Source organism: Zeus faber (assembly GCF_960531495.2).
Source record: "Zeus faber genome assembly, chromosome: 14".
In the NCBI taxonomy this organism is placed as follows: Eukaryota; Metazoa; Chordata; class Actinopteri; order Zeiformes; family Zeidae; genus Zeus; species Zeus faber.
In genome coordinates, this window is record NC_137200.1 from 16,426,334 (window position 1) to 16,445,630 (window position 19,297).

General features: G+C 42.6%; 2 protein-coding genes across 2 annotated transcripts in view; one reads left to right on the top strand and one right to left on the bottom strand.

The window, feature by feature from the left end:
- Positions 1-1,530, top strand: part of LOC307239872 (uncharacterized protein) — a gene marked incomplete at both ends in the record, with an annotated part of 38,135 nt that extends 36,605 nt beyond the window's left edge. The window contains one exon of the mRNA XM_080013451.1: positions 1,437-1,530. Within this exon, the coding sequence (XP_079869577.1) occupies positions 1,437-1,530 (94 nt within the window). The remainder of the gene's footprint in view (positions 1-1,436) is intronic.
- A 3,500-nt stretch (positions 1,531-5,030) lies between these two features.
- On the bottom strand, positions 5,031-9,966 carry LOC307240257 (uncharacterized protein). Its single transcript, XM_080013980.1, has 4 exons — positions 9,682-9,966; positions 8,095-8,309; positions 7,712-7,902; positions 5,031-6,854 (listed from the first exon to the last, which is right to left on the bottom strand). The coding sequence occupies exons 2-4, from the start codon at positions 8,300-8,302 to the stop codon at positions 5,505-5,507; spliced, it is 1,749 nt and encodes a 582-aa protein (XP_079870106.1). The 5' UTR covers positions 8,303-8,309; positions 9,682-9,966; the 3' UTR covers positions 5,031-5,504.
- Between the last annotated feature and the right edge of the window lie 9,331 nt (positions 9,967-19,297).

Below are 19,297 nucleotides of genomic sequence, written 5' to 3' on the forward strand. Positions count from 1 at the left end.
TTCAAAACAGTGACCTGATCAGTCTAGTTTTACATTTGAAAAAAAAAAAAACACTTATACGGAGAAAAAGAGCCTATTCTGAGACTAGCCATGTGATTCGCTGTTGCCTTCAGTAACACCAAAAATCATGTTTAACAAAGAAAGACATCAAACACTATCATAAAAAGAAAGCATACATCGAGTGTTTACACAAATGGTCCTTTTACGAGTTAGAAAAACAGAGATAACAACTGAAACGGTTGGGCCAGTTGTGTGCAGGAATGTAAAGAGGAGTCGGGAGTAGTCACCAAACAAGACATATGCCGCTGAGCATTTAGACAACGCTTGGTTGTAAAGCAATATCTTTCACGAGCATTGATCACCTGAATTTTCTCGAACACAGTATTTTTGTTTTGCTTTGTATATTATAAAACTATATTTGGTTCACAGGAAATTTGTGTGACGTATGCGTGGTTGTGAAAGAAACAGTAAAATAACTTGATATTGTTCCTCATTATGTTAATAGTGTTCAATGAATTAAGTATAATACAGTAATGAATGCACTTCTGATAAAGCCTGAGGAGGTGTGGACCACCAAACACTGGGGGGAAAAAAAAAAGATTGATTTAAACATAAACTTATTTTGATTTTGTTACATGTTGCAATTCATCACCAAATACCATTCATACTGTAGGCATTACAACGTTATACCTATGAATAGTACTTGCTAATGTTAAAGTGTAACATGTAACAAAATGTACTAGGGCTGGGTATTGCTTTCAACCTCACGATTCGATAAATATCACAATACAGAGGCCACATGCGGTACATATCGCAATACAAACCCTAATACTCAACCTAACCCCAATTTTGAATTAAGACATGTACTGTTTGTGTCACAGGGATTGGCCTTTGCTGCCACCTATTGGCATTTTTGTGCAGTGAGCACCGCACCATATGTGATGTTTCATTTTCCAAAACTAGCGTCACAGCATTGACTGCTATATCGATAAAGTTGCATCTGCATCGATGCGCACATCGGCGAGGAGTACGTCACGATGTATTGCCATATCCATTAATTGAGCACAGCCCTATTACAGAGTGGAGTGTCTGTCCCAGACATGTCCGTGGGTGCGTGAGGAAGAAGGCTTACGGGATACTTTCTGCGACACCTGCATACTCAAGTATGTGCGCCAAACATGGCATGTGGCGGAGCATACCTAGTAATTACCAACATGTAAAAACATGCAAATGTATGAAGGGAGCGCCAAGATGCATCCCGACATGAGGTGCTTATATCCTCCTATGACACCCCCTGAGGAGGGCCCGGGAGGAGAACACTCCCCTGGTAGTGTGTGCACACCGGCACTTAGGGGCCTCTAATGACAGGCTCCTATAGGCCAAGTTGATGGCCTCCACTGGCCAAGTCAACCTCTCAAGAACTGTATGCGTGACAGGTGGACGGACAGTGCCTTGCAGCTCACCTACCTGTCTAGCCAAGGCGAGCGGCAGCAGCAAGGCCGTTTTCAGAGAAACGTCTGCGGCGTGTAGGGGTTTTAACGGGGGCCTTGACAGAGCCCGCAAAACTACAAATACGTCCCAAGAAGGGGTTAGGAATGCCCGGGCTGGGGGCGGGCATCATACGCTAAGTCTCCTGTCGGTGCCCCTGACCAAGGCCCTGAAAATCACCGGGTGCGTTGCATTACATTTCACTGCATATATGTATGAAAGTATGTATATGTATGTGACGAATAAACCTCTTGAATCTTGAATCTTGAATCATATATACTGTATACTGTACTGTATATATATATATATATACACAGTATATATAAACACACACACACATCCACACAACTACTGTGTGTGTATATATATATATATATATATATATATAGTATATATTATATTGTATGTGCAAAGTTCAGTGATTCAACGTGGTATAAGTGTTCATTTTGATAAAATAGTGAATTTAGTACCTTTATTTGTAACTTCAAAGATATTTTTAAGACCAATTTTGATTACATTTAAGACTAATGTTTGGACAAATCATCTCTCTCTCTCTCTCATTCGATGAGTACAGGTATTGCAGGTAATTACTGTATATTCGGGCCGGCTACAGGTACTGTAGGTCTCAGGTAGAAACGGGGAAGTCTATGAACAAGATGATTCTATGAACTGGTATTATGGAGTCAGTGGTTTTATAGTTTCACGTAAATATTTTTCTTACAATTTCCTTTACTTCGCCTTTAATTTTAGTTTTGTACTGTTTGTTCTGATAGCAACGGATGTGATTGGCCACCGGAATAAATCTGATCATTACCTTTGTCCCTTGAGTCAGAAATAGTGCTTGTTATTGCAGAAGAACTTGATCCGTTTTGATAAAAAAAATAATAATAATAATAATTATAATAATAATAAATATATGGACACACTAAATCGAACATGTCTATGGCACACACAGCGTTAACGGTGATCAAAATTTCCTTTGGGGGTTTAATTTAAAAAACACTGAGATCTAAACTACTCCTCATCTTAACTACTTTGGCTCCTGCACAGATAGTTGTGGAGCTCACAAGGTTTTCCAAACAAACACAAATTGACTTCAGGCGTCCGTGTTCTCCCGAACAGAGAAGGAAGGAACTATAAGACGGAAAATACCGATTTCCCTGTTCCAGTGGATTGCAGCATCAAGGCGGGTCCGATTTAAGGTAGCCTGGGAATAATTTCATATCAATAATTAATACTTTCATTAAAGATATTAACAGATAGTGCATTTAAAATCATTCACCTTAAAAAAAGCTGTTGTTTGTTTGTTTTTCCACTGAGGACTGCTCTGATCTGAGAGAGCATACCCAATTAATGATCAGGTTGGAACTGACAAATCTGACCTCCTTCTTGGAAAAGTGCAAAGGAACGGCCATCAAAGTGGGATACTCGGAGAGGGTCCTCGCCGCGGAACCCGGAATGGAGCGGGTCCGAGTTTGCCAAGATACCAGACCTGAGGTCACTGCAACATGGCGGCAACACACCGTTAACTGTGAACAAAGTTCCATTTTATTCGGGTTGTTTTTTTTTTTAATTCGAAACACGTCGAACTTGGATCTTAACTACTGATTTTCATGCTAAGTTAGCAAAGCCCCCCCAATAAAAAGTAGCAGCAGACTTTTATTAAAAAAAAAAAAACCCGACACAACGTCCCTCATAGACGCATCTTTCTTGATCTCGCTGAAAAACACGAGCTATTAAAGTCCAGGGGTTTACACTGTAAGTGAATTAAAATTAATTCATTAATCATTGACGTGAATAGGTGCCACATGCTTATTTAAAGAGGTTACTTCCCCAAACAAAAGAGGACAGAAGAGTAAATCCTCCCCATAGAGAGAGAGAGAGAGAGAGAGTGTGTGTGTGTGTGTGTGTGTGTGTGTGTGTGTGTGTGTGTGTGTGTGTGTGTGTGTCTGTGTGTGTGTGTACGCGCCGTGTGGAATCAGCAGGGATAATATTAATACCGGAGAATAAATATTTGAAAGCAATACACAAGGCCTGAGAGCCTTACTGCATCATATTCCATTATAGTTTGAATTCTCACCTGGTGCCTGAATCTTGTCTTTTGCTTCACATAAATAAAAAGATTTTCACAACAAATTGATGTAGAAAAAGCACAAATTTGCGCATAAAAATTCAGCAGAATGCAGGAAATTCACGCATTTGAAGCTCAAAGTTTCACTGCATTCGGCATTCACACATTACATCAAAAAATGACTTAATAATCAATTTTTTTTTTTAAAAGCAAAACGGGTTAAGGCAGAAAAAAACTACGGAATTCGTCCGGTTTCAGCAGGGATGGAAACAAAGAAATACAGTTACTCCTCACTTAACGACCTACCCTTTTGACCAGTCTGTATTGTGCTCTGCGTACGATACACGCTGCGTGCGCGGCGTCCCAGCGTCAAGCATCTCATCACGCCTCACCGCTCACAGTCTCAGTATCGTTCCCGCAGTCAGTCAGTATTCACGACACGAGCACTCGCAAAATCTCCACGCCCCCTTACCGTGAAATGACACGGGTCCTCGCTTATCGACTAATTCGCTTAACGACCTGGTCCTAGGAACGCAACCGAGTCTTTAATTGAGGAGTACCTGCAATAGATTCTACCTGAGCAGACTATTTCATTTAGAGACTTATAGTTTACCTTTTATTCCACCCACAATGACCTGAAGCAGTCTTCTTTGCGGCACAATGTGAATTTGACGGCGTATATTCATATACAGTATACATTGAAAGCTTGTCAACGGCTTCAATCGAGCTACGAGCAGTATTCTGCCCGCGCGAGGCGATTGTAATACACGTTGTTCCATACAGTAGCCAGTGTAGTGAAAAGTGAATGGTTCATGTTTTTAATAACATTTTAGCATTTATTACAAACCTCTTTTTTTGTGTTCTTGAAAGTTTTAAATTGTTTTAGTTGTCCCTCTGCGGATAAAATATCTCCAAATGTAAAGGATGGACATTCATCAGTTTTGTGACAGTTTCCACTTGTCAGGAGGAGGAATAACATTTGGATAGTGCTCTTTACCATTAGTTTCATATATCATGACATGAATTTGATGTAAATTTCAACCGATTATTTAAAATTTTGTCAACTTAAAAATACGACTTGTTAATCAACACTTTTTTATGATTATTTTTATAATTTTTTTTGTGTTGGTGCATGTTTCACTTTTTGAAGTGAAGTAAACAATACAGAATACTTGTTCCATGAAGGTGTAACAGTTACAATCTGTTACCTGGACCTGACACAAATTTTGTGCTGAAAAGTAGATTTTGCCAGGGGCGGTGCAGGGTGGATTTGCCATCTATTGACCTTAGAAAGTTTTTTGATGCATCTACCTCACCAAAAAAAATAAATCAATGTGAAAAGATTGGCCAAAAAGAATCACAATTATTGACGATTACAAATGTTCTAAATACCTGCCACAACGTCAGATGCTCCATGAAATATGGCAAATCAATATATGACCGGCTGAAAGAGTCAATAAAATAACCGTAATTGCTGTAATAATTTATTGTATTAATCCCCTTATCTTCAAACAAATGTACATGTTAACCCTAGTAGAGGAAATGGAGCCCGTTATAAATACAAAATTAAATTAAGGAAACGCTGAGGCTTTTCCAAATCTTCTCCAATAGGCATTACAATTGGGTTTACTTGTACTCCAGGTGATTTTAATAAGGTTTGTCTTTCATGGGAAATGCTGTAGTAGCACAAGATGTTCAATGACTGTGACATTTGACGTGTCTACGATTTTGAATTCATGAGTAAGTGAATGAAAATGTAGGAATCCTTCAGTTGTAAATTACCAAAAAAAACAACCTAAAACGATGATGATGGTTATTTTTCCCACAACAACAAAAATTGAAATGAACATTTTCGACAATGCATAAATGATTTTCCATTGATTTATAATGGGTGTATTTGTTATCCCGCACATTATCCCCCGTCTATGTCCGTGTCTTACAGCACCTAACACAGATATTTGTCATGGGTAGAGGTCTCTGGGGACATTATAGGCTCAGTAAGGTCCCTAACCATGGCTCGCATTCTGTCTTCCTGTTCTAAAAGAAAAGATGTAGAATGGCAGGTGTAGAGGGGGCCGGTTAGACTGTCAGCAGGCACTATTCTCTCTGCTTCTGGAGAGGGGGCAAACAGTGGCGATGGGGGTGACATCCTATCGTCTATGCTAGGCAGAGGCGTGAGGTTCTGAGGTCGGCCGTTCAGTGAACTCTTGTTTTTGACATTGCCGTCACGCTCTCTACTGGTCTCGTATCTCCGGTCGCTCTGCTGGAAGTTGTTGCTAAGCTCTTTAACCCGATTCGAGTCCAGGCTGGGGTAGGAGCCTGACTGGGTCATGGCCTGGAGGAGTTTTTCCAGGCTGTTGGAGCTGTCGTTCAATGCCGGCTGGCCGGCCCGGGCTGCCCGGCACAGCAGGTTTGTGTGCTGGCGCAGCTGGGCAATCTCCCTTTCGGTGGCAGCATTCTGCTTGAGTAGCTCCTTAGTGCGCAGCGTGATGGCCAGGAGACCCGATTGGGTCAGGATCTCCGCTGTGTTGTGGAAACGACGCTGCCGCACAAACGAAGACTCTGACGGGGAGTCGGAGAGGTTGCCCGACCCTGCCGTGGCCACCAACTCGGCGGGGCTGCGGTAGGGGCTGTGAGCTACCGAGGAGGAGCGTGAGGAGGAGGAAGGAGAAAATGAAGAAGGGGAGTTGGAGGGTGGGGGGTTGGATTGGGAAGGGGAACCCACGTTGTCGGACCGGGAGCTTTGGTGGCAGCGGTGAGATTGGGTTTGCGTGGTGGTCGACACGTGGTCGGATGGCAAGCAATGGGTGGGGTTAGTGAAGGAGCCGTGGCCACTTCGAACTTTACACTGACAATGCAAACGGGTGGGGGAATCTCTCTGCCGATGGTGCTGCTGGGGCTTCAGGAGGGAACTAGTAGTAGAAACAACCTCATGCTTCTTTAACTCAGTGCACACCCTCTTGCTCTGGCTGTGGCCCTCGTTGACCCCTCCCACACTGCCGCCGGCCTTGCTCTGCTCATGGCCCTCTTTTCTGGGATGAGGTGCTATACGGGGGTATGAGTTTAGGATGGGAAGATAAGAGTTCTTGCCGCTGTGGCTCTTCTTACACCGGCTGCCTCCCTTCTTAGGCTGCGCCTTGTGGTCGGCAAGATTGATAGAGCGGAGTGGGGTGGAAGAGGAAGAGGAAGGCATTGTTGACTGTTGGATCAGAAGGAGCTGCGCAGGCGCCTCGGCAGCGGTGAGACTTCGCCAACCCCCACCCCACGCCTGGGGTCTGTGCGTGATCTGCTCCGACTGTACCCCCAGGAGGTTGTGAGCAGGTTTTTTTTTTATGATTTTGAGGGAGAAGAGAAAAATAACAAAAGATAGGCAGGAGGTTAAAGTAGTGAAATAAATGCACATCTATAACAAAAACGGCATTTATCAAACATAAATACCATGACAATGGTTGGTGGTTGGATAGGAGATCCATCGTGTGCTTCCACTATTAAGCCTCTGCCAACGAGCCAAAATGAGCTAACTAACAGTTCTAAAGAGGCCAAATAGTCGGCACCTGACTTGCGGGTGCATTGGTCACGAAAACTGCAGAAATATTTAATCATTAAAGTAGAATAATCTCAAAATTCATGACAAATTTGGATAAACTGCATCAGCAAAGAAGGTCACCGGCAAGGAGAGAGACACTTAACAGGACAGTGGATAAAAGCCATAGCTTCAAAAATGACTATTACCTATTTTCTATATCAGCTGTCTGTTTGGAGAAAGCCAAAGGATGCCTTTAATGCACAATGTCTGTTACCAACTGTTAGACATGGCGAGGGATCCATAATGGGAGTCACTGGGTCCAGTTAGCGCTGCATGGTCATATAACAGCTTAGGTCTCTGACGTCATTTCCAAGACATTATTTCCTCTTCCTTCTTCCCTCAAATATCTGAAGGATTTTCTTCTTGAAGAATGGTGCTATATCTCCACTACACACAGAATGCATGATAGCACTCAAAGACGGATTGCAGCTGTGAAGGATGGCCCTACTGCTTATTGGGTCTTTATATTAATATATTGTTATGCATTTCTGTTATTTTGTCCACCCCCCGTATTTGTTAGCAGCAGTGCCGCTTACAAATACGGGGGGTGTGACTGAGTATCTCACCGGCTTTACCACCAGGTTTTTGATGACGTAGATGGGGGTAAGCTCCTCGTAAGGCGGCATGTTGCGGCCCCCGGTGCCGAGCTTGCCACCACTGTTGTAGCTGTTGCCGCCTTTGCTGCTCTTCCTGTGGGGCTGTGTCATGCTGCCGTGCTGGTCATCCAGGCCGCTCTGCATCGAGTCTGAGCCAGCCTCTGAGATGTGCGGGACAGACGGAAATGAGGACAGAGGGAGTGTCTGAGGGGTTTGGGGGTATAAAGGATTGGGGATAAGGTACTACCGACTCTTGTGTGTGCAAGAGTGGGTAGTTGTAGGGCCAGAAAGGAGGCAAAAGGCAAAATCCTACATGTTCCATAAATAAAACTTTAATTTAAATGTGTGCCCACCCGAGTATCCCGAGTCTCTCTCCAAGTCCTTCTCCGTGTCACAGCGCGACATCCTGCCGCCCGAGTTCACCATGCCCTCCGCCACCTTTTGCCCCCTGTGGGCGACGCCCTGTGATGCCCGCAGGGTGGCACTGTTACTCTTGTCCTTGGCATTCTTGGAGATGTTATGGCAAACCCACTCACTGAAATGGCCCTGGTCCTTTGGCATTCTACAGCTGTGAAGGAAAAACAAAAAGCATAATTAGCATCAAGTTCTTCAATAAAATAAGAAGCCATCTCAGAAAGTCATGCCTTTCTATTCTCTTCTATTCTAAATGGTGTTGCTGGTAGCTAACTTAGATAGATGCCAGGTGAACACTTTTTATCACCATTCGTGGTCGACCAACATGGCTTTTTCAATGGCCGACGCCTCTCTCTCTCTCTCCCTCTCTCTGTCTCTCTCCCGGAAAAGACCCCTTTCTTTTTTCTCCCTCTTCTTTCTCCCTTTTCCGGAACAGACCCCTGGCGCATGCTCTTAAATTGTTGTACCAGCACTTAATAAATACTCATCTTCTAATGACTATCATTGTCTCCTCAGTCCAGCTGTCCAGTTCCACAATAAAATGAAACATCACTATATAACCAGCTCAATAACCCAGAGGTCGGGGCTCTCCCCTGGAAAAGACCCCTGGTGCATCTTCTTATCACTGTCTTTGTCTTCTCAGTCCAGGTAAGTTAACCATCAGTAAGTAATAATATGTATGCACATAATACATGATATTATGTTTTTACTGTATTAATTTAGTCTTCTGCGATTATCTTCAGTCCGTGAGCCGAAGATTCACTCCCACTGTTTTGTGACTCCAGACCCCAGGGTCATTTTAAAGGAAACGTTCGCTAAGAGCGACTCGTTCGCGAGTCTTGCGTCACGACTGCCCTATTATGTAACAGGCGCTGCTCCGTGGAAATAACAATCCCGGAAGCTGAAAAAATAACAATATATAATAATGTGTCCAGAGCTTTACAAAATATGTAAACACTGCTGGTAGTCTATATAAGTTACCGATTTCCTGGTATGGTACGTTGAGTCCACAGCATGTTCAGCTGAACCATTATAACGCAATGTTGGAAAACGACGGAACGTTGGACTAGAATATACTCTGCACGTATCACGTCACGCGTCAAAAAGCAACGGAATTAACAAAGAAGGTGAGACGGTACTTTAAAATCCATGACGGGGTCCGTCTTCATCAGTTGAACTTGTTCAACTCTTGTTTTGCTGCAAGGTAGATCAGCTAATGGGAATCTTTGCATCCTTATCCTTGTTTTTAGGGTTATTGTATATTGTATGTTGCCCATTTCCCTTTACAATCATTATACTTTTTTTTTTTTTTTTTAGGTTTATCGCATGTAATTACGACTTCGTTATTGCATTTTTTTTGTTGTTTATGTGAGCCGCTGCAGCACTGCGGAGACGGACGATGAATGAAACATCTCTACAATAAACAATCGACATATCAGGGGACTGGAGCAGAAAGTTTGTGAAAGGAAGACGCGCAATAAAACAAGGAGATAGCCCTAGTGAGCCGAAAGTTACGTTTTTCTTACCTGGAGTGTTTTCCCTTCGTATCTTAAAAAAAAAACAAAAACCCCAAAACAAAACAGAAGCTCACGACTGGCACTTTGTTGTTGTCAGGGGTCCGCAGCATGGCACGGAGGGTCGCGGGTGCAGCTGCTGACGGCGCTCCTGCCTGCCCTGGTGTTAAGACGCGTCCAGGTCGACGCACAGAAAGCAGCCATCACACACACACACGCACGCACGCACGCAGACACACACACACACACACACACACACACACACACACACACACACACACACACACACACACACACTCAGCTCAGCCACATGCTTATAGACCGTTCCGGGTAAGGGATGGGATGTTCGACTCTTCTTTTAAGATTCGGTTCCTGGTGAGCGACTCAGGGAAAAAAAAAATAATAAAAGAGTTGTTCGATTTTCCAACTCCGAATCAGGATTCAAAAGTTTCATGACTCAAGATACTTTAAGGAAAACATATATATATATACATATATATATATATATATATATATGTATGAGTCAGTTGCAGCTCTGCTGGACACAAAATGCTCGCGCAAAATGCCCCTTTTAAGTCTGTCAAAGTCATAGTTATTGACGAACGTGGAGGAAGTGTGGATTACCTCATTCTCCAAAGTGTGAATTACAAAAGTGGAACTTTGTGGTGGAACGCGAAGTGTAAATCAAGGCCAATTCCAAGTGCTTTACACAAGGCATAAAATACATCAAATACAAATACATACATTTGTGTGTGTGTATATATATATATATATATATATATATATATATATATATATATATATATATATATATATATATATATATAAAATGTCCTGTGGTATCTGGCACCAAGACGTTAGCAGCAGATCCTTTAAGTCCTGGAAGTTTTGAGGTGGGGCACCCATGGATCGGGCTTGTTGTTCCAGCACATCCCACAGATGCTCGATGGGATCGGACCGTAACCCCGCCCATCCACATGATGTAGAAGAAAAGATGATTCATCAGACCAGGCCACCTTCTTCCATTGCTCCATGGTCCAGTTCTCACGCTCACGTGCCCATTGTAGGTGGTTTCAGTGGTGGACAGGGGTCAGCATGGGCACTCCCACTATGGGCACTACCCCATACGCAGCAAGCTGCGATGCACTGTGTGTTCTGACACCTTTCTATCATAGCAGCACTAACTTTTTCACCAATTTGTTCTACAGTAGCTCTTCTGTGTGATCGGACCAGACGGGCTAGCCTGCTCTCCACCGCATCAATGAGCCCATGAACGCCCATGAGCCTGTTGCCGGTTCACCAGTTGTCCTTACTTGGACCACTTTTGGTAATAACTAACCACTGCATACCAGGAACACCCCACAAGCCCTGTCGTTTTGGAGATACCCTGATCCAGTCATCTAGCCATCACAATTTGGCCCTTGTCAAAGTGGCTCAGATCCTGACGCTTGCCCATTTTTCCTGCTTCCAACACATCATCATCAAGAACGGACTGATCAATTGCTGCCTAATATATATCCTACCTCTTGACAGGTGCAATTGGAACAAGATGATCAATGTTATTCACCTCATCTGTCGGTGTTAATATTGTGGCTGATTGGTGTATTTACAGATTTTATTATGATTATTCTTTTTTAAGCTAAATGCAGTAGCTTTGAGGGTTTCTGGACAATATCTGTCATTGTTTTGGTTTGTTAATTGATTTCCAATAAACATTTATGCATCGGCAGGACAATTGCATAAAGCAAGCATATTTGTCCACCCCCATGTTGATGAGAGTATCAGACGCTTTATATCCCTTTAAGGTACATTTTGAACAGATAAAAGATGTGCAATTAATGGTGCAATGGACAACTTTTGCGCTGCTGTTGCAAAAACAACCAGATTGCTTTACGATCGCTCAAATGATCAACCCCCCTTTGGGAATAAGAGAGAAGAAAGAAGCATGTTCACTGAAGAGGTTGAAATTGTCACAATTTGTGTTGATTGTTATTTCTGTTGATTGTGCGGTCATAGACACACAGTAAATACAGAGACACCGCATTGACTGCCTTCGGCTCGTCGCTGACGTTTAAACGTTTACATTTCTCAACCGATGTCATTGAGTGGTTTTTGGGGTTTATGATTTACGTGGAGCAGACTGCTCCACCGTTTGTCACTTCCGCTAATGGTTGCGCATCGGTTGACGCACTTCCTGTGATTCACTGCCGTAAATCCATCATTTTTCCCAGGAGATCGCACCCGGTGGCCGTCCGTATTGCGTAGTGATAGAGGCTTATAGGGAACCAATGTAAACGCCAGCGGTGTCATTATTCTATTGCCGTTACACTGTGCAATCAACGTTTACTTCATTATGACGAGTAAAAGCAAAGAAAACGTGTTTATTGCCCCTTATCTCTACAACGCCTCCCTCAGAGAGCCTGTAACCTGACCTCAAAACACGGACTTCCACTTCTGCACCTTCTTCTTTTTGCACATTTTAACTGTACATTTTACACTTTACCATGTGTATATAGATATGTTTATATATATATTTATATATAACTATGTTTCTTAATAATTATTATATGTTGTATGGAAATATGTTGTATGTAGATTTGGAGTTGTGACAAAAGTAATCCCCCCCCCCCTGGGATAATTAAAGTATTTCTGATTCTGATTCTGATTTATTACTCCTCCTGAGTCGTCTCGAACGGTTCCGTTCGCGCGGAACGACTCGTTCGCGAGTGGCGGTGACGCGGGCGGCTCGGGCGGCGCGTCCTGGCCAATCCCGTGGCGAGACACGTGTGTGGGCGTGGCTCCCGCGCCGTCCACGTGAGAGGCGCCGAGGTCGGAGCGCGGAGGAATCAGCTGTTTGTGTTTTGGGTTCCAATAAAAGACGCACAAAACCGTTTCATACGGAGCGACATCTGAATATAAAGTACCCAAACGGTGTTATTTGGGTTAAAAAAAAAATAATAATAATAATAATAATAATTAAAATGACATCCACAAGCGGAAGACTATAACGCTCACGTGGGAAAACATTTTTGTTGTGATTACGCTCACGTGGAATCACACTTTCACTTCCACGTTGAGCTTTTCATTTGAAACTTTCAAGTTTGCGTCGATTCGGTGTTTTGTGACACGCAGCCCGAGGGGGAGGGAGGGCGTATAAGGGTTGTTGTTGTTGTTGTTGTTTGTTTGTTTGTTTGTTTGTTTGTTTGTTTTTTAATTAAAATGTCGACATAAAAGTGTGGCTTATTGTATTTATTTGTGGACGGAGAGATAGTTGTTGTTGTTTTTTTTCCTCTGAAAAAAAAAATAGCTTCATGGGTTCTGGTGTTTATTCACGCTTTATCCCCACAGTGGACCGCCTCGCCGCTGGGTGCTGGTGGATGTGTGCGGGAACATGTGAGGAGGATCCACGGGGGGTGGGGTCGCTCATGGAGCAGCACATGTTTCGTGAGGCTCATGTGTCTGGAGCACACACACAACCTGAGACACTTTTTTTGGGGGGGGGGGGGGGGTTTGTTTTTTCTTTGTTATGTAACGCTGTGGGCATGACTCCCCTGCCCACGCTCCCCGTGTGGCCGTAATTATTGATACCACTATTATTATTATTATTGGTGGTCCAGTCCCGATTGTTATTGTAAATGAACATTTACATTTACATTGAGTCATTTAGCAGACGCTTTTATCCAAAGCGACTTACAAGGGAGAATAACATGATGAATGAAAAACTGTCGTCAGTAGTCTATGGCCGTCGGGGATCCGCCGCACTCGCGGACAAGATGAATAAAATGTGAATTTGGGGCGATCCCGACATGCCGTCGTCAAATTTTGATCGAGAGCGGTCCATTATTGTGGAATAATCTAGTGGGAAAGCTGTATTTGCGCAAACGAACGACGGCATGCATAGGTCACATGAAAGCATTGCAGTGTGAGTGTAGTGATTGGTCGACAACCGGGTCCTTACCAAGAGGGTGGCACGTGTAGAGGTGTCTGATGTCAGACTATCAAGGATATCATTTATCCGACGAACCCACAGACAATCTGAATACGATGTGTATTCGGAGCAGTTCCAACATGACATCCACATCGGTTCAGTATTATGGATGGAGTTTGTGATCAACAATCGCCACTTCACCAAGATAGCGCCATTCGTAGACATATGTTATGACGAAGAAGTCGTTGTGCGCATGCGCAAGTTGACAGAGATCAGGTGAATCAGTAACCCAAACCTTACCAAGATACTGTCAAGCTCAGATATAGTGGCGATTGGACTTTGACTAAAGGAACATAAGATACAAACTCTTAACCATACAAAGTTACAAAGTGACATGTATTATTTTACCAGAAGACAATTGGATTAAACAAAGTGCAGCGCATTAAACATCATAAACATATACGCTTACACACCCAGTCTTATATGTCGCACCACATTTATACAAATTGCCTTCTTCATTTCTGTCCAACTACTGTTCAATAAAACTTGCACTAATTCTTGCACTAGTTGTCATGCATTTTCCTCCATTTGGACTTCTCTCCTACCCTTTCACCATGAATCCCAAAAAAAAGGTAAAGTACTACCAGAAGACAAAGTGTCATAAATATATATGCTTCTGAGGAGAGCTGGAAAGTTCTAACGCTCGGCCACAGGTCAGCCACTCTCTTGAATCCTCTTAAAGAAAGACGAAAATACTGTGGCGTCCCGGAGGTAATAGTGGACTGCATTTCCCAGGTTACCCCGAGGTGAAGGGGGAGGAGATGAGGTGAGGACCAGGGGGAACAGGTTTTTTTTTTTGGCTCAGACGTGCTTCCTGTTGAAGTTCGCCAGGAGTTGTTTGATGTTCATTTTTTACCACTGAAACAACTTGTCCGTTTTCCATCTCCCCTCGCTGCGCATTACAATACTATCTGAAACCTCTGAGCAAAAGTCTGGGGGAAAAAAACCTCTGAAACAAGGACTGCAAGAAACTCTGGAATAACTACTACTACTAACTACTATAACTCAAAAAAACATCTAAAAATAAGTTGCAATAACAGCTCTGACAAAAGTTAATGCAGATGAAGTGCCTTTAAATATCTGTTGATACTCCACAGGTCTGGGTGTTAAGAGGCTCACTTCATCAGGGTGATGCACAGTTTGGAGACTCCAGGAACAAGCAGCCTGCAGCCGTCAGTTTGACAGCTGTACTTAAGGACAGTAAGTGGCCTCGATGATGTTTCGATAGAAGGAACTACCATTTATCAGGACAGGAAAACGTCCGGTAGGATAAAAGATAATCCTCTAGGAAGAGATTATATTGCAATTCCAGAATTTCCAGGGATACGTACCTTCTGTTATACAACATTCAAATTAACGTATGCTGAAGCGTTTACTGGCTGAATTGGTGTTGAGCACTATGACTCTGCAGAATATAGCCATGCCAATTAATAAAGCAACTCAGAGATCACTGGTAAATGACGATGTACTGTATGTGAATGACCAACGTAACATCATTACCTAACACGTCACACTGACTAGTCTGGATTCTGTGTATTGCTGCCTGCAGCTATATTTAGGGGTCCATCCCATAGGGATGGGACCCTATTGTTATTGTTCGGATTATTATTATTGTTATTCTCCTTAGCACTTTTCGGGCTAAAAGTGTCTGGAACAGGACAACCACCGCAGCTACGGACACATTTGAGGTCTCGTTAGAACCGCGACGTCGCAGACATCTGGTTCAAGTTTCATCCAAAACGATCCACATATAGAGCGAGAATTTTGCGACGAAATTTGACCGGAAGTAGCCGACCGTTCAATGTATCATCGACACGGCAACGTTCAAAATCTTCTGATCGGGTAGTGGAGCGAGATGAGTTTGTGGAGAAAAACGCTTTGTGACATCATCTTATTTGCGATATATTTGCAGGTTGTGTCTTCGAATGTTCTTTTGCAGCGTGCGAGCTCCGTGAGGTGGACGCCATAAACACATTCTGTTCGCATCTAACCCGGTGCTGTCCCACCTGTGGCATTATTATTATTATTATTATTATTATTATTATTATTATTTGGGGTCCAGCTCGCCCCCATTGTTTTTTTCTGTGACTTTTATTTTTCTCTAATTGTCATACTCGGCCTATACGCAGCTTATACGCAGCTTAATGTGCTTGGGCCGATTCTTGTATTCCAATACAGACAATTAATTTGATTATATGTCATGTTGAAATGTATAAGTTGGCTTTATGTCATCTTGAATTCTCTTCAATTATAACATTAATCTTAATATATTCTAGTCAAAGTATTTGTCATTATGTGGAGCCATTATTTTGCGAGAGAAAAGTTATGACATACGTGTGTGTTTAATGCTCCAAAAAAAAAAAAGAATTATACTTTGTTTGTTTCTATTGTCTTGAATACAAAACAGAATGATAGGATGAACCTATAACATATTTGTTAAATGCGACCCATAAGCGTCTCACTTTGGTAATAACATTTAGAGCCAAGCAGGGTGAGACTTTGTATATTGCTCCAGTCGCCCCCTTCAGAGTGCAATTTAAATGGCAGAATAAGAAATTCATGACGAATAACAAATAACATTTTTGAACAGAGCAAAAATATATTTTGTTTCATATTATATTGTAAAAATTAAATTGAAATATACAGTATGTGACTATAGAGTTGTGTAATTATTTAATAACCACACTATTTCATTAGAAGTGTGTTATTTTTTTTTCATACAGGTAGGATAGTTATTCTTTAAACATCAAAATGATGGGAAATGTAAAAATATAGTTTTACATTATTTAAGGTTTTTATACCATACATTAAAAAAAATAAAATTTTTACATAACGTAAAAATATAGTATCCTGGAAATGAAAAGGTTTAGTATAATTACATAGAATAACTTAAGTGATATATGTGCACACATACCAATCATAGGTCAAAACATTGCTAAATCTGTCTGAATTATAAAAGCCAGAAGTGGTACTGAATGAAGAGCCATTTGGGAGCCCAACGAGCCGGCTCTTATCGCTGAGCTGAGCCAAATGATCTGGCTCACGAAAAAGAGACGGAATTCCCATCACTGTGTTTGAGAGAGAGAAATGTGAAGAAAGGTTAAGACTCTTTTATTGAAACTCGGTTCCTGATGATTCGCTCAGCAAAAAGGGTCGTTTGCCAGACTTGCAGACGGTTAACATGGCGACAACTGCCTTACAAGGTATACAATATAGACATCCAGACATCTTCGCAGTATCTACAAACAAACCTAATTATAAAGTAGTAAAATTATAATTGCAAACAAAATTAATTCACTTTAATATCAGTGATTTTTGTTGTCATGTAATCTTCCAGCCTTAATCTACATTGGTAAAAGAAAGTATACTTTCAGTCAACATGCATGCATGAAAGCAAGAATACAATTGTTTATTTCCTAATCCTTTGAATTGTCTTGCATTTATGCCAAGAATCACTAGGGATGACTTAAAACAAATTATAACGTACTTATGAAGTAATCACAATGGGGAGAAGCAACATTTTAAATTTGGGACAATCCCTGTTAACTTTGGGATAGCTAAAACTGTTTTTCGGGATGGTGGTGAAAAGGATTATTCTATTCCGAACCAGTCTATTCCAGGCCATTTAAATTTTCAAACTGGGTGATACACTTGGGTGATCGCTCGCTTGAACTGATTCTGAATTGAATGCAAAACAATTTAAGACTTCATAATTCACAATTTCACTATATGCGTGAGCTGGTGCGCAAATAGGGTTTATATGTGGCTAAATAAAGAGAAAAATTATCAACACCTCACACTGTCTTATATAGTCTGTATAATAAACACCGATCAGCCACAACATTAAAACCACCGACAGGTGATGTTAATAACATTGCTCATCTGGTTCCAATGGCACCTGTCAAGAGGTGGGATATATCAGGCAGCAAGTGAACAGTCAGTTCTTGGAGTTGATGTGTCGGAAGCAGGAAAAATGGGCAAACGTAAGGATCTGAGTGACTTTGACAAGGACCAAATTGTGATGGCTAAACGACTGGGTCAGAGCATCTCCAAGACAGCAGGTCTTGTGGGGTGTTCCTGCTATGCAGTGGTCAGTACCGACCAAAAGTGGTCCAAGGAAGGACAGCTGGTGAACTGGCGACAGGGTCATGGGCGGCCAAGGCTCATTGATGCGAGTGGGGGGGCAAAGTCTAGCCCCTCTGGTCTGATCTCACAGAAGAGCAACTGTAGAACAAATTGGTGAAAAAGTAAATGTTGGCTTTGATAGAAAGGTGCTTGCTGTGTATGGGACTGCGTAGCCGCAGACCGGTTAGTGTCCATGCTGACCCCTGCCCACTGCCGAAACCACCGTTAATGCCCACGTGAGCGTCAGAATTGAACCATGGAGCAATGGAAGAAGGTGGCCTGGTCTGATTAATCACGTTCTTTTCGCCATCGTGTGGATGGTCAGGGTTAGGGTCCGATCCGTTGGAGCATCTGTGGGAAGTGCTGGAACAGCAAGCCTGATCCATGCGGGCCCCACCTCACAACTTCCAGGACTTAAAGGATCTGCTGCTCACGTCTTGGTGGCAGATACCACAGGACACCTTCAGAGGTCTTGTGGAGTCCATCCCTCCACGGGTCAGAGCTGTTTTGATGGCACAAGGGGGAGCTACACAATATTAGTGGTTATTAGTGGTGGTTTTAATGTTGTGGCTGAACGTGTGTGTGTGTATGTGGGGTGCACTGACCCTGGTTCTAGAGGGGGTACGCAGCTGGAGGTAGAATGTGTGAAGGGGTACCAGACTGTAAAAAACTTAGGAACCACTGCTCCATGCAATTGAAGAGAAATGATCCTCCAAAATGGTGACCGGAGTCCATAGCAACCATCAAACTTCACATTCCCTGTCATTGGGGGGCCAGCCCCACAGGGGCCTGAGCCATATTGCTATTGTTCATGAAAAACTGACATCAGTAGTCTGTGGATCTCATGGATCTGCCGCACTCACAGACAAAATGAATAAAATGTGTATTCTGGTCAGTCCGGAAATGTCATCATCCAAGTTTGATCCAGATCGGTCCATTGTTGGGGAATAATTCAGTAAAAAAACATTTTTTTATCATTGCTACAACATGCGCACAGGTCACATGACAGCATTGCAGTCTAGAAATTTGTCAACAATCTGACCAAGATGGCGGCACACGCAGATGTAACTGACATCAGACCTTCATGGATGTCATGGACCCGACAAACTGAATAAGATGTGTATTCGGGGCAGTTCCAACATGGCATCGTTCAAGTTACATCCAGATCGGTTCAGTATTGTGGATAGAGTTTGTGATCAGCACACATGCGCAAGTTGACGAAGTACACATATCTCAAGAGAGCACTGCAGTCTACCAGGCCGTTACTAACACCGGGCTCGCCGTGGATCGTTGTCGGTTCCAATCGGCCTGCAATCAATCGAGTGCAATTCGCCCTTGTTTTTTGTCTGATCGCAACCGTCCATGTGTGGCAAAATTTATACAAACTGTCTAAATTATAATTACTGGTAACAATAACCATAAGCAATTATAGGAACATGTATTTATTGTGAATGTGTTTTGAACGACTTTCATTATTTTTGTGTTTTGGGTGTAGCCCACTACACACAATTTAAT